The sequence below is a fragment of the Mesocricetus auratus genome, unplaced genomic scaffold, assembly GCF_017639785.1.
Source record: "Mesocricetus auratus isolate SY011 unplaced genomic scaffold, BCM_Maur_2.0 Super-Scaffold_100011, whole genome shotgun sequence".
NCBI lineage: Eukaryota > Metazoa > Chordata > Mammalia > Rodentia > Cricetidae > Mesocricetus > Mesocricetus auratus.
In genome coordinates, this window is record NW_024429195.1 from 61,303,016 (window position 1) to 61,319,629 (window position 16,614).

The following is a 16,614-nucleotide window of genomic DNA, read 5'->3' on the forward strand; positions in this document are numbered from 1 at the left end:
ATTCTAGAAATTAGCAAACATGATCAATAGCCTTCTACCATGCAATTTAACCACAATTTGCAATGTAATTCTTTTCCAACTTCCAATTCCTCCTCCTAATGAATTAACTAGGGCAAATAGAAAATAATTTACAGAAGACACTTGAGTCATTGCCACAATGAGGTTTTAATTAATTCTGATGATCTTATCTCTTACAGTTTGATATGAAACTGATTAATTCTTGTTAGTATCACTTGCAAGTGAAAAATGTCACCGAAAAGCCCAGTTGTAAAAGTCAGATTAAGCACAATGGATCAATCTGTACATAAAGCTTATTTGCCACAAGAGCTATCTTTAGATGTCCAGATGATACATAATCTCAAGCCAAATGTGGCCTAAAAATATACCAGAGTCCAAGAAGCTTATTTTGTAATGCTTAGTTGCTTTGTATTTGAGGAAATGGTTTATAGAAGCTTTGTGAACCTTTATGATCTGCTACAAAAATTTTTCAAAAGAAACTGATAATCTGTTAGGAACAAACAAAGCGAGACATATTTCAAGGGTATTGACTCATCTTCTGCAGCAGCAGAAAGCAGATATCCCAGTCATTCACAAGCTATAAAATAGGAATACATTTTAATACAATGCAAAGAGTTACATAAATTAGCATGCCCTCTAGCTGCATAGTGACATCAACCTTTGCTTTATTCACAAATTATGTTCTCTTACTAACCTATAAGTTGCACAGAGCACAGCCGCACACACAGGCAAATGATGCTTTACATCAGAAATCTAGTAGTATACTTTTACCTGACTTTCCAAGATGGTGAGCTTGACAAGGGCTTCTTTTTACCTACAGGAGGTGGTAGTGACAGCTAATATATAATCACTTCTATTTTCTGTTAAGAAGTGATGGTTATATGCAAATGTTCAGACCTATGATCACTACACTTAGGTGGCTGAGGCAGAATGATTGCTGTCAGCCTGGGTTACAGAGTGAGATTGTGTAAAACAAGCCAAAACATAAGAAATATAAACCAGCCTATTTATTAATATCTAGCTATAGCAGCTATTTACAAACCTAGCTTGATAACAAAGCCATCCTAAAAACCTGCTTTAATAAAAAATATTCTTTAGATCAACTGTAGTACTATTGAATCAGCACATTAGGGCTCTGTCTATTCAAATATACTTCGCTGGTTTTGAGACTATCTTGCTATACATGACAACCCAATGGTGGACCTGTCTTAGTCTCCTAAGTGGAGGGAATATATGCATGTACCACCATGTCTGCTGGCCTGCCTGGATGGCTATCTGTATTTATCCATCCCTAATCTTACATACAGGGCCGGGCGGTGGTGGCGCACGCCTTTAATCCCAGCACTCGGGAGGCAGAGGCAGGCAGATCTCTGTGAGTTCGAGGCCAGGCTAGACCGACAGCCTCCAAAACAATACAGAGAAACCTTGTCTCGTAAAACCAAAAAAAAAAAAAATCTTACATACAGGGCATTTGTACAAAAATAATCCTTATTACAATACTCCTATATGGTTCTTATAATACTGTCTGCCACTTGTCGGCAGACCGGTATTTAAAAACAATGATCTAAAGAACAGGGTAACAGATGTAAACAGATCTCTATTACTATATGTATGATCAGAATTTATATTAATAGAGGGGAAAATAACACTAGACTATCAGATAATAAAAACATACCCTTACTAGGAAATAAGAACTTTAACAACATTAATCTCTTGAGCACCAGAAAATTATAAATATTTGGGAGTGAGTGTAGAGGGAAGACTTAAGCAGGAAAATACATCTTCAACAAACATAGTTGTCTAAATATGTCAGGTCCTATGAGGACACTTAGGGGAAAAAAAGAAAACAAATAAAAAATTAAAAGAGGAATAAAGACAAAGAAAAGCACCTATACTCAAAAGAGCTTCTCTGGACAGCAAAACGAGAAGAGGAAAACCAGTCCCACAGACAGGTTCTGTGGAGCTGCATGGCGGTAGAGGAGGAAAGGCATCAAAGCCAAACTGAACGGAGCTGTGCATGCTGGCACTGAGAGAAAGAAGAATGCTTCATGTGGAATAGATTTCTGCTTTTTATCACTCATTTTACTTCTTTACCTGAGCACCAAACATATTCCCCACACTCACCCAAACCTACCCCCCACTACAAACCACAGCACACACACACAGTACAAACCACAGCACACACACACGCTACAAACCACAGCACACACACAAACACACACTACAAACCACAGCACATACACAAACACACACTACAAACCACAGCACACACACAAATACACACTACAAACCACAGCACACACACAAACACACGCTACAAACCACAGCACACACACAAACACACACTACAAACCACAGCACACACACAAACACACGCTACAAACCACAGCACACACACAAACACACGCTACAAACCACAGCACACACACAAATACACGCTACAAACCACAGCACACACACAAACACACACTACAAACCACAGCACACACACAAACACACGCTACAAACCACAGCACACACACAAACACACACTACAAACCACAGCACATACACAAATACATACCCAGAAGAATATAAAGGGAGGATATTTTTCCAAGCTGAACACTGATAATTAGTTTTACTTTACTAAGCTTTAACAATAATAAAGATTTTAACAATTCCATAAGGAGACATTTCACCTACAAATCTAATTTTTAATGTAATACTTATTTCTTCACTTGATTTTGACATTTCATAATAACCCTAGCATTCTTTCTATACTATAAGGGAAAACTTCTCACTTCTGTTTTAATTGCTACAGAGTCCTCCATGGAAACTATGTACAATGACTTACTAAGCATTATTCTACTCTTACTACAAATTACACTGGCAACACACACCTTTCTTTCTTTCTTTCTTTTTTTAAAAATATTTACTTAACTTTATTTTATGTGCATTGGTGTGAAGGTGTCAGATCTCCTGGAACTGGAGTTACAGACAGTTGTGAGCTGCTATGTGGGTGCTGAGAATTGAACCAGGGTCCTCTGGAAGAACAGCCAGTGCTCTTAACCCCTGAGCTAAGTCTCCAGCCCAATACACATCTTAAGTGTGTGAGACTATCTGTACAAAAAATTCCCATAGGGAGAACTGCTGAGGTAAACAATTATTGTCTGATTGGTAACTCACTACATTCATATCATTTATTAATGGAGTTGGAAAAATATAGAAAATTTTTAGATTAGAAAGAAAAGGGTAAAGCTAGGCAGTGATGGCACACACCCTTTATCCTAGCACTTGGAAAACAGAGGCTGGTGGATCTCTATAAGTTCAAGGCCAGCCCTGGTCTACAGAGCAAGTGCTAGGACAGCCTCCAAAACAATACAGAGAAACCCTGTTTCAAAAAAACAAAAAAAGAAAAAGGAAAAAAGAAACAGGCAAGGACAAGAAAACCTACATTACTGTAGGTAACACTAAAATTGTCAGGAAATCTGGGAAAAGGGCTCTTTTATTGTTTTTATTAAGAGGAAGTCAGACAAGCAGGCAGGCAGGCAGGCAGACATACAGACACACACACACGCACGCACGCACGCACACTAACATAAGAAACTCTGCTGCAATGAAATTAGCTGATCAGCATACTATCTTATATAGTCACTGATGTTTATGGATTAATATTTAATATTATAGTGTTAGCAAACTGAATTCTGTTTCTACAGTCAAAAGAAAATTATTTACATGTTGCTTTTATTGTCAGCACCTAGTCAATACGGGAATCTCCAATGACTAGTAACTTATCAGCCTGACATATAACATATAATGGTTGGTTGACACTTAAATTCATTTTATGAGAAAACTATAACTGAAACAAACAAAAGTACTCAGAAAACAGAAATATTGAAAATTTGAGAAAGAACTTTAGAAACAAAAACAATTCTATTCAAGGTCATCTTTTTTCCTCCTGAGAACAAATATTTAAATGGTGTGCTTCAAAATAATATTTACACATACTTTAAGAAAATGAGTAACAAAATAAAGACAAATGAAGTACAGAAACTGTAAAAAGTAGTACATACTTCAAAACTTCCGTATAGCCTTTGGCAGCTGCCACATGGAGCGCAGTGCCTCCAGATTTCGCATGCCGGACATCACTGATGTGACCACTATTTAACCACTGCCTCGCATCTCTAAGCATTATCCGCTCTTCTTCCTTTCGAGCTGCTTCTATGTCAACGCCTTTTGGGGAAAAAGCATACATACATTATTTTCACTTTTCTTACTGAAGAATAGTCTTCCCATTTCTATGGAGTGAAATAAGATTTTAAAAATTAATGCTTAAATGAAAACTAACAAACCATGGTTTTGGAAAATGGCTGCTGATTATTTAATAAAGGAATGTGAAATAAATAGATATTTTATTAGCCTTTTCAGCCAATTATTTATCTTTTGCCCCACAATATTATTCTGGCTATGTTTTGCTCTCTTAGACAGGGTCTGATAGTCTACCCTTGCAAGTCTGTAACTAGCTTTGTAGACCAGGCTGGCCTTGACTTACAGAGACTAAGTTCCAGGATAAAGGCTGTGTCACCACATCCAATTTGGTAATTACTTCATCTTTTCTGACTGCTTCTGTTTTTTTAAATTCAAGCGTTTACCACAGTACAGCATTTTTTGTTCAGAATAAAATAGTTTTGAACAATTAGGTATGAATAATTCTCATGCACACACATGTATACAGATCTCCTGAAACACAAGTCACGCGAACCAAGCCCTGCCATGTGCAGGAGCGTGAATGCATCAAGCCCTAAACGTCTTCCTGTTCTCTCTAACCACCTCTTGTTTTTCAGCACAGCAGATTCTCCACACCATCAGTACTGTCTAAGCTACAGAGAAAGTCTTTCATTTGAAGTATTCTAAGAACTGAACTTGGCTAAAAAGGGCTAAAAGCAGGATAAATATAAAAATGAGAAAGATTTTCTCATTCCAATCGTCAAATTAGTAAAAAATTAAATTAGTAACAATAATGATGAAATTCCTAAATGATTTTATATTGTCTTATGGCTTCAATTAATGGTTAATTAATAAATGACATGCATGACAATCTATTTATAAAAAATAAATATGCACTGTACTCTAGAAGACTGAGCTTATCAAAAGTAAAGATATTCTCTTATTTTATAATGCCATCACCTGGAAGAATACAGGAAATAAGTTTAGAGGTAAGGCAATAGTTTCTAAAGGAATACATAAACGAACCTTCCTCCCTTCCTTCCCTCCATCTTTCCAACCAGGTATGTAATAAGTGCCTACTATGAGCCAGGTACTGTATGAGAAGTGAAGCTGCCTTTACTTATAAGAAATAAAGTACCAGAAAATGGTACATCTGTGAAGAAAAATAATGCAGGACGAAAATGACTGAGAATAATGAGGAGCTACTCTACACGCTGGTAAATAACAGCCTTTAATTAAAATGACACCAAAGCAAGAAGTAAATCAAGTGACGCCACACCAAGGTTTGGAAAAGGTGGAATGGAATGAAGTGCCAGTTGGCTCCCAGATGGGAATCTACATAGAATGTTTTCTCTATAGAAGGATGCCAGGCTTTCTACAGTGGACAATGACCCGTGGGGCCCAATCCATCTTAATTTGGAAGTATCACTTATGCTGAAACATGAAGACATGAAATAGCTGTGTCAGTGTGGAGGCTAGTACAGTGATTCAGCTAGCATGGGGGTAGCAGCAAAGGCAGTGAGTGAGGTGGTTCATTCTGGATGCTTCATGATGTAGCAACAGAATCTGCTGTTAGTTTGATCACAGGCATTAATTTGGATATAGAAGAAAAGGATGTCTCTCTCTCTCTCTCTCTCTCTCTCTCTCTCTCTCTCTCTACACACACACACACACACACACGTAAAATATATTAAAAAACAAATGATTTTATTTGATGGCAGTGCCAAAGGAAATATGTAGGTTTTACTTTTAAACGTAGTGAAACTTTCCAATTTCCATCAATCATTTTTGAAGTTCATTTCATATGTACAGTTGTCCTTCCTCACACAAACCTAGTTAGAGATAGTAAGTTCAGCTGGGTAACAACGAGAGGAGCAGAAAAACTAAAAAACAAAAACAAAAACGAAACCACAGTGGAACACTGCCATGTGTATCTCAAACTCAGTAGTAAAAGCTAAGCAACTTCCCCGGAAACTAATCTGTTGTTGCCTGTCTTACATTTTTATACTAGGTATCTGCATTTACCCAGAATTCAGCAGTCACTGTCCCTTTATCATACCCCTATTCTCCATTTAGTTAGTTAACAGACTCTGAGGTGCAATCTCCTAGACTCTCCTGACAATTTCTATCACTAGTTACACTGTACTTTGATCATTAACTCATTCCTTCCTTCCAGTGTAACACTCCTACCACTGCCAGACATGAATAGTCCAAATTTGGCCATTTCATCTCTCTGACATTTGTCAATGGCGGAACATTTCTTATGAGACAGAGTTGATTGTCTTTCAGGGAGCAGACAAGGTTTTAGATGACTTGCATTTTCAACTTCATCTCTAGTCTTCCTCTTCTACCTTCAGTCACTGTGAACAATCTACATCTTTACCTAGGGCCCCAAGTGCATCAGGCTGCTTAAGCAATTATCTCCTACACAGATCATATCCTCATTTCACTTGCTTGTCAAATTACCACTTCCCAGGATACAGCTCTTTTTAGAACGTTTTCTTTCATCATGTTAAAACATTCAGAAGCTTACTTTGGTGTTTACCTATTTTATCCAATTACAAAGCAATAACTTCCTTGTTGTGCAGCAATCTCCTCGGAATTGAGGCATTTTTCCAGGAGGCCCAGGAGACTCAGGAGGTAAACAAAATGTCATCTATCTGAGTAAGCAGAAACTTGTAAGAGTCTCAAAAGTCTCTTCCCAGCATTACAGAAGTAAACAACTGATAGGGAGGAGACCGAGCAGGTGGGAAAGGAAAGTCCAGACAAATAGAGATGCCTGTAAATTGGGCAGACAGCTCCAAGGACAGAGCTTTAGTTCACTGTCACTCTCGTTAGGACAGGCGTCTCAGTAACACAGCTGTACTCGAATTATCCCTGCTCCTATAAGCAGGCTCTCACCACACTCCTGGTAGAAATGCCAATAAAAGCTCACTGGCTCTCTAAGCTGGTTCATTGGCACAGTTTTTACTTCAGTCAGGGGCTCCCTTTTGGGAGTAAATAGAAAAGTGTGTGTTGTATCACCTTGGGAAAAAAATGTCTCTCACTTAACATCCCTTCTGCCTTCAAATCTTGCCAAAACAATCCAAGATTAAGGTATGTTGTGAAGGAAGCATGCTCGTTGGAGCCCATTTCCTAGGGTGGGATGCCATGCTCAGCCTTAAGACAGGTGAGAGGGGCTTGGCCTGCCTCAATTTAATGGGCCAGGCTTTGTTGACAGCTCCCATGGGAGTCCTTATCCTGTAGGAGGAGAAGATGAGGAGTAAGCTTGGGGAAGGTGAGGGGAGGCTGGAGGGATGGAAGGGATAACTGTAGTTGAAATGCAAAATGAAATTTAAAAAATAAACTTAAACAAAAGCAGAAACAATCAAAGAAAGAAAGGAAGAAAAACCAGCTTAAGGAAAGACAGAAGAGAAAAATCCCTCCTCTGTTTTATGTGCATGGGTGTTTTACCCGCACAAACATATGTGTACCACATGTGTGATGGGTGCCCATGGAGGTCAGAAGAGGGGGTTGGATCCTTTAGAACTGGAGTTACAGATATTTATGAGGCCTCATGGGGGTACTAGGAACTGAACCCAGGACCTGGGAAGAGCAAGCACTGCTCTTAACCACTGAGCCAGACCTATCTTCCTTTGTTATTAAAATTTTTTAATGCAACTAATGGTTAATTCATCAAAAATCTAAAACGAAACAAAACTATCAATAATTCATGTAATTTATGTTATAGGCCTGTTTTAAAATTTCAGAGCTTTGATAAACCAGCTAGTGGCTGTTAGCATGACAGGTTAAGATTCAGACTGAGCCGGGCGGTGGTGGCGCACGCCTTTAATCCCAGCACTCAGGAGGCAGAGGCAGGCGGATCTCTGTGAGTTCGAGGCCGGGCTGGACCGACAGCCTCCAAAACCATACAGAGAAACCCTGTCTCGTAAAAACCAAAAAAAGAATCAGACTGGACCCAGACTGGCTGAGTTGAACCTTTGACTTGGTACTCACTAGCTGTATTACCACAGGAAGATAATACATGCTCTACTTCAGATTATTCATTCATGACATAAGGTATTGGTAGTACCTACCTCACAGGGTTATTTTGAAGAAAACATACACACACACACACAATTTTAGATCAGGAATAAACACAAAGATGTTAGCAATTAGCAGCAGCTCTAAAACTCTGGTTCTGCTTTTCTTTTATTGCCTTATCTTTTAAGAGAAATAGAATATTCTTATCTATTTAACAGGTCCTTCACTCATTTGCTATAGTTCTAACACTTTTAAACAATGCAAATAGGAGATAAAACTAAGTAGGATATATTAAGGTGATTAGATTAACAACTGTCACAGAAAGTTACAAAACAAGGCAGCCAAATCTCTCAGCATAATAAAATAAGAATTTGATTAGCTAACACTAAAAAACTTACCTGTGCCTAGCACTTGGAAGGCAGAGGCTTTCAATCTCTGAGTTCGAGACCAGCCTGGTCAATGGAATGAGTTCCAAGACAGCCAGGGCTACACAGAGAAACTATGTCTAAAACAAACAAAAAACCTGATCTGGAACCTTAGCTGAAAAAAAACAACAACAAAGAACAAAAATCACATGAAATATGAAGCAAAAATTCTTTTAGCTTTTGTTCCATCATTACTAATTTCAAAGGCATAGGCAATTTACTTAGGCATAACTATTTAAGGCAAACGGCTGAGACAGGAGCATCTACAATTTAAGGCCGGATTGGGCTTCATACTAAGTGAGTTACAGGTTGGCATGGGCCAAAGAAAAAGTTAAGGACTCATTTAACAACGTTAATCTGCGTGGTGAGTTCAGGCCAAAGAGCCTGCCTTAAAAGATCCTGGTTGACAGCGCCTGAGATACAACACCTGAGGTTGTACTCTGCCTCTACATTTGTGATCACGTGGAAGTGCATCTGCATCATGTGCACGCTCACACATTTATTATCTTTACGTTTTGTGTATCTAAGCGTTCTGATACCGTGATACAGTATGGTGGTGTACGTCTGCAATTTCAGTCCCCAAGAGTCTGAAGGAGAAAAGTGCTGGAATTTGAGGTTAGCTTGAGATATAGCACAAGAGACTGGAGACAGAGAGGGATAATTCAAGAAATTTTATCTCAGCTAGAGATATGTTTAAAGTGTTCTACTTGAAATTATTAAAACTTGAGCTTCCCCTATAGTTGTTTCTTTAAAATTAAACTATTTTATAAACATATCTTGCCATTATGTGAATAAAGTGAACACTAGAAAGTTCTTTCTAAGACACGCTCAGTAATACAGACTGTTACAGTGACTGGATGTAAACTCAGTGTATCTTTTAAAAAGGTCTATTTTTATACATGCCTCTGTGAAGTGTATGCTATGTGTGGGGGTTCTCTGGGAAGTTGTTGGGGTTACAGATAGTTCAGGGCTGCCTGACGTAGGTTTTAAGAACAGAACTCGGGTCTCTAGATGAATGGCAATTGCTTTTAACCTGCTGAGCCATCTCTCAAGCCCCAAATTCAACCTATCTTGTCACACTCTGGAACAGAACTACAGTATTATTATTTCTTTCTGCATGACCCTGGTCAGCAACCAAGCTTCAGTTCCTCATCTGTAAAATGGGGTTAATAGTAGCTATAAATAAATACCACATAAACACCACAGAAGAGCTGATGATGAAATGAAAAAATATGCATGAAGTACTACAATCAATTTCTGCACCAACAGACTTCAGAGGCTTTGTACTACCACTGTTAGTTTCCTTTTCCTTTCTCCTGTCATCTTATCTACCTACTCCCAGAATGCCCCATCTATCTATAGCTCTGGACTGGATTTCTCACCTTGACATCTCCATCAGTTCCACCAGTGCACCAAACAGTGTCATCTAGATTTCATGGAGCATACTTCAACCTAGGATGCTCCAAAGTAAACTGATAATAGTGCCAGGATCAGCTTCTGCCGTGTCCCGTTTTCCTCTGTGACTTTATGTAATCATCACTTCTTTGACTGCAGACTTCAGAGAGTTGCTTTAATTAACCTTCAACTCTATATTCAATTTTCAAACTGTTGTCACTTTATCTCAACAGTTCCTAAACAAAGTCCCTCCCTGTTCCATCTCAAATAACTATGGCTCCTATCATTTTCACTCAGACTAATTTAAGAATTAAACTTCAAGAATGCCTTCTTAAAGGAATACATGTTTCCTCGTGTCCTACATTGTTTCATCCTCCAAATGATCATCCATTTTATTATAAAAACGTAATCCAACCAAATGAACTTCCTACAGAGGGAGCTTCACATCTCTCTAATGCCTCCAAAATAAACATCCTTTGCCATCTGGCTTCAGCCTATCTTTTCAAGACTCACCTTTGACTAATTACATCCTGACTTACTGTTTATATTCCAGTAGTCATCAATGCTCTACATAAACTACAGATCAATGCCTTTACTTTGTACATATCCCATCTGTCCAAGCAAACTGCCTCCAAATGGCACCCCTCTGGAATGTTTCCTGGTCACTTAGAACATGTTGTCTTATAACACACTCACTCACACACACACACACACACACACACACTCACTCATGTGCACACACCCACGAAAGATTGTGATGCTCAAATGTTTGCTATTTTTCCTAGACTGAAATCACTGAGAAAAAAAAGATTATCTAATTCTTCTGTTGCTGCTATATCTACCACTTTGAACATTTGTTAGTATATTAATCAACACTGAATGTATCATCACAATTAAAATTGGCTTTGCTCTCAGCTATACTAGCAACTAACTTCTTTCTTCTTTTTGATGTTTTAACTTTCAGACAGGGTAGAACCCAGGTTGGTCTGGAATTCATGTTCTAGGTTCCTTCTGCTGTGTCTTCCTGGGTCCTGGCAGTATAGGCCTGTACTACCAAGCCCATTTGTACCTATACCTATTGTCCATTATAACTGCTAATGTTAAACAAACAGCAGCACAAAACACTTATCACTGTTGGCAGAAAATTACAGCTTTCCATCTGAATACTCATCCTTGCAAAATGGACGATACATTTTTCTTAACTACATGCAGCAGCACACATGTGTAATACCAGCACTCAGGAGTCAGAGGCAGGATTGTGAGCCTGAGGCAACCTGGGCCACAGGTCCAGGTCCTTATCTCAAAAAAGCAAACCAATAAGAGAAAGGTTATTTATTATGCATCTCTTCTGTCATGTTCCTCAGCTCTAAGAAACCCCTGGGGAAGACATTCCCCAGAGCAGGGTACTACAGCTGTTCTGTGTGTTCCTGTTTTAGAACTGCTTTCTAATGTGTGCTATTTCTCCTGGGCTCTGGCTGCCTTTTGTACTCCTCTAGTTCCACTTCAGCTTTTTAAATTATTTCCTTGGACATGGAATAAGCCCACATGCCCTTCAACAGATGAACAGAGAAGGAAAATGTGGTATATATACACAATGAATTTTATTTAGCTGTACTGAACAGTGACGTGAAATTTACAGGGAAAGAGGCAGATCTGGAAATTATATTAAGCTTTGAGGTACCCTAGATTCAGAATAGCACATACCATATGCTCTCTCACATGTGTGGATTCTGGCCTAATTCTTATATATGTAATATGTACAGGTACGGGCCATGAGGCATTTTAAGGAAGGAATATGGGGAGGGTAATAGAATAGCAGAAGAGTGTAAGTGTGTGGAAAAATAAAAACAATATGTATGGAAATCCAGCACTCGGGAGGCAGAGGCAGGCGGATCTCTGTGAGTTCGAGACCAGCCTGGACTACCAAGTGAGTTCCAGGACAGCCTCCAAAGCCACAGAGAAACCCTGTCTCAAAAAAAACAGAAAAAACAAAAACAAAACAAAAAAACCATTGCTTTGTGTTTTAATTATAATATATACCCTCAGTTTTGATGATTATTCTCAACAAACTAGTAGTCACATGATTTCTCTAATTGTAAAGAACAAGAAGATTCCATTTTCCAGAGTTTTACTTAGTTTCTTTTCCTTTATAATCTGTATTTTTTACTTCCCAATAAACCATAGTTTAGCACATGTCAACTCTTTAAAACAAGACCCCATATCTTTCCTCAATTATGACAGTTTGATAATACCTGTATGAGCACAGTATAAGTGTGGAAACCATATGCAGTATAATTTTATAAATACACATTTTAAATTAAAAAAGTAAATGTTTCGGCAAATTACACATCAAAGTTGTCATCTGATTCTTTTGCTTGTTTTCTAATCTGCAGCAGTGAGAACTGAGCCCAGAATGTTTGATATACTAAGTGAACACTCTATCACTGACTACACTTCTATTTCCTTTTTGGTGTAAAATTGTTTCTTAATTCCAGTATAACTGGCACAAGGCAGACATTTTGTATACAGTTGGGAAAGGTTGAACAGATACACATATTTATGGGATCATTCCCACAATCAAGCTAAAACAAACTTCTTCCTGATCACTATAATTTTCCCTCTTGCCAGTTGATCTCATCCAGTACTAGACCACCTCACCTGCAGCTTAGCTTGTACTTTTGAGAATTTTGTGAAATCACACAGCATGGATTCTATCTAGTTTCTCTCCTTCTCCATAACTGATATGTGACCATGCTACAGATACCTCTGACCTTCCTTTCAAAATACATATACTGAAACATTTCTATTTAGTTGTATGAAAAAAAGTTAAAATTGTCAACCTATTCATAATTCTTAAAAAGGTCTGGAGCCTCTGCAATAGAGAAATTAAATAAGTTTATGGTATAACATGTGTATCACTACCGAAGCACATAGGCAACACCCTGGAAGACATGATAGTTAATATGCTTTCATCATTTATAATGTATAAGTTCAAACATAAGAAAAGTTACCTGAACATTGTTGGAAATTTCCATTATCTTACAGTTTTCTTATATACATAGACTGCATCTTAAAACAGTGTGGCATGTCTTTTCAACTTAAGGAAGGTTATGAATTTGATGTGAACTTGAAAATATATTATTTTGCAGGACTAGTGATTTGTGGGTGAGATCCTGTTCTCATGTTGCTACGTAGAACAGCAAGCTGCAGGTCTTAACCATACACCTACACAGGCCACCGTAACCATTTTTAACATGTACTCTATAAGTGAAGTATACTAACAGCTATACAATGAACTCTAAACTCCTTCCTTCATCTTACCACACTGAAATTCTATATCCACTAAACAACTTTTTTGAAGCATCCTCCTCTCAGATCTTGTTCATCATCTTTCTCTTTCTCCTCAAGACCATTATCCCAAGGTAGTCCACATGGGCTTGGAACTCAAAATCCTTCTGCGTCTGCCTCACAATTACTACTTTTACAGGAAGGTGCCCACACCGGCTCTACTTTCTCCACAAATATGACTATTCCAGGTACACCATATAGATGGAATTATACAGTCCTTGTCCTTTTGTCCACACAATCTATTCAAGGTTTACTAGTATGTGAGAAGGCCCTTTCTTAAAGCTTAACAATAGAAGCCCATGGTAACTTCGCACTGTCTTTTGTCTATCAGTTTCTCCATCAGGAGACACTTGATCTGTTTCTACCTTTCTGTTACTGCAGACAATGCTACCACAAACATGAGCGTACAAATTTATCTTTAGGGAGTCTCTTTTGCTTTTGGACATATCTCCAGAAGCAGAATTGCAATATCGTATTATATATGTTTTGAAAATTCCTTCAAGAGATACTTTATATTCTATTTCTAGTATAGAGTTCAGTCTTTTTAGAAAATCCACTGTGTTGTGCAGTTGTTACTACAATACATAATTCTATAATGCCCGTCATGCCTAAAAACAGCTCTACCCATTAGCAACCATTCCCTATCACAAAGAGGTACCTCTAACCGTCTATTTTCATCTTGGATATCTAACAGGCAAAACAAACTCAGCATGTTTAAATGAACTTCTAATCTTCTAAAATACATGTCTCACAATCTCCCTATCTCAAATAGAAACTTAATTCACTCAATTGCTCATTTAAAGATCTTGTACTCTTCTTTTCTTACATATCCTTTATCTTATCACTCAATATTACTCTTGGCCAAGCTATCACACTATACTCATAATCCTCTGATGCAGACAAATATTTGCAATCAAAGTATTTAGGAGATGAGGCAGGAGGATCGCTGTAAGTTGAAGGTCAGTCTAGGATACACAGCAAAACCCTGTTTCATCCCCCCATTACTACATACATGCACACATACACACCCCTTCTAATCACTTAATTACACCCGCTCATGTCTAAGCCCACTGTATCTAGGTTATCACAATTATTTCCTAAATATCACACTTCTACTCTTCCCTTCAATCTATTCCTGGCTTAACAACCAAAAACTTCGAAACATCACATCACATTTGCCCTTTGCCTCGATCCCTCCAATAGCTTCCCAATTTACTAATATTAAAAGCCAGACTCCACAGGACCCTTGGGCTGCTGGACTGCTCAACTTCATGTAGTATTTTTCTTTTTGTTCTGCGACTCTGATCGTGCTTGTCCCTTGGTGCAGCTTTGAATACATCAGGTACCTTCTCACCCTTACATTCACTGCTTCCTGTCTAGCATGCCCCTTCCCAGAGCCACATAAGTCACTCGCTACCCTCAATCAGAGCTCGGCTCAAATGCTCCCGACAGTAGGCATTTATGGCCGTTTTGTTCAAATTCACAAGGTGGCACGTGTATCTTACACGTCCTTTTGCCTGCTACTTCACTCTGAAGCTATTCTACATACTTTTATGGCTCAAGTCGTATACATACTCAATTTTTAAAATATAAAGAAAAAGAAGAATTACTTATTTTTTCAAATAAAACAATTCTATACATATAGTCACTAAAACAATTGTTAAAATTTATTCAAATATGATTGTCCTTTAATGGCAACAGATATCTTTATCAGGAAAGTCATGTATAATATTCTTTCTAAAACAGTTCTAAACACGTTCTCTTTGTGTTGCTTTATACATTACCTTGTCGATTAACCTCATTTTGAAGGAGCTCTTCCATTGCCTCCTCCTCTGCAATATCTAAAGGTGTGTCTCCTTCACTGTTGACAGCTCCTACATGTGCTCCTTGACCAATTAGAAACCTGTAAAATCAAAAGGTAGCTAAAGGAATACTGCTGAAATGAAACACTATGCATCTAATGAGTGAAGTTCTTATGTCAGGACAGCAATAGGGGCAAAAAGTAATAAATTTGCACATTGCTAAACAAAAACCATCACAGAAATGTAAAATTTACAATTTTTAAATTTTCTACAAACATACTTGCTTTACTAACAAAAACGTAAAGTTTTATTAGCAAGCTTTTCATAGCATCATTTTGGACTGCCTCTACCGAGACTTCCACTTTTTCCATTTGTACTGGTTTTCTAACTGAGCTTCATATGTCCAGTATCAGTTCTATGAGAGGTGGATTTTATTTTGCTGGGCTTTTTTCCCTAAAACAGAGTCTCACTATATGACTGGCCTGGAACCCTGAGTTCTGCCTCACCTTCCCAGCTAATACAATTTCACTATAGTGAAGAAAGGATTTAATAATTATTATTTAATAATAAGAAATAATTTTACTGGAAAAGAATTCAGTAGACTCACGAAAGTCAACTGACTGATACTGATTAAGGGAGGCTAAGAAAGGAGGATTTCTACAAGTTCAACACTAGCTTGGGCTACAGTGACATCTTAAAAAAATCATGAAGAATAGAGTGAATTAGCTCAGCAGTTAGCAGAAATTGACCATACAGAAGACTAGAGTTTGGTTCCTAGCACCGATGGCTGGCAGCTCAAAATCATCTGTAACTAGCTAGCTCCAGGAGATTGTAGTCCTCTCCTGGCCTTGAAGGATATCTGTACTCAGCACATACTCACAAATGGGTACAAGCAATTAAAAATAAAATAAATCTCCAGGGGTGAAGAGATGGCTAAGGGTTAAGAGCACTAGCTGCTCTTCCAAAGGACCCAAGTTCGAGTCCAGAACCTACATGGTGGTCTCCAGGAACATCAGACATATATGTAGTACAAAGATATAAATGTGGGGAAAACACACAAACCCCCCAATTTTTTTAAGTCTTAAAGAAGAAACAATTATATTTAATTCCAGTGATTATTTTGAAATTTATAGTGATCACCAGGACAACCACTATGAGGACACTTCACTAATCATGTTAAAACGAACAGAAACACAACTACAATAAATCTTGGTCTTCTTTTAGTTTGGCAAATGAGTTCTCATGTTTAAACTTGTGTATTTTATGCAAATACAACTTGTTTTTAAGAAAACACAGGAGTTCTCAAACTTGATAACAGAACCTAGATGCAGAAAGAGTATTAATTCTTTGCATTGTATTAAATGCATACCTCCCAAAATCATTTACTTATTAACATT

The 16,614-nt window shown here is 38.0% G+C and overlaps 1 protein-coding gene across 5 annotated transcripts in view; it reads right to left on the minus strand.

Moving 5' to 3' along the window:
* Window positions 1-16,614, minus strand: part of Ppp1r12a (protein phosphatase 1 regulatory subunit 12A) — a 109,131-nt gene that overhangs the window by 43,761 nt on the left and 48,756 nt on the right. For all 5 annotated transcript variants that reach the window (XM_040754933.1, XM_040754934.1, XM_040754932.1 and 2 more), the window contains exons 3-4: window positions 15,200-15,318; window positions 4,071-4,230 (exon numbers count right to left, since the gene is read on the minus strand). In XM_040754933.1, coding sequence (XP_040610867.1) covers window positions 4,071-4,230; window positions 15,200-15,318 — 279 coding nt within the window. The remainder of the gene's footprint in view (window positions 1-4,070; window positions 4,231-15,199; window positions 15,319-16,614) is intronic.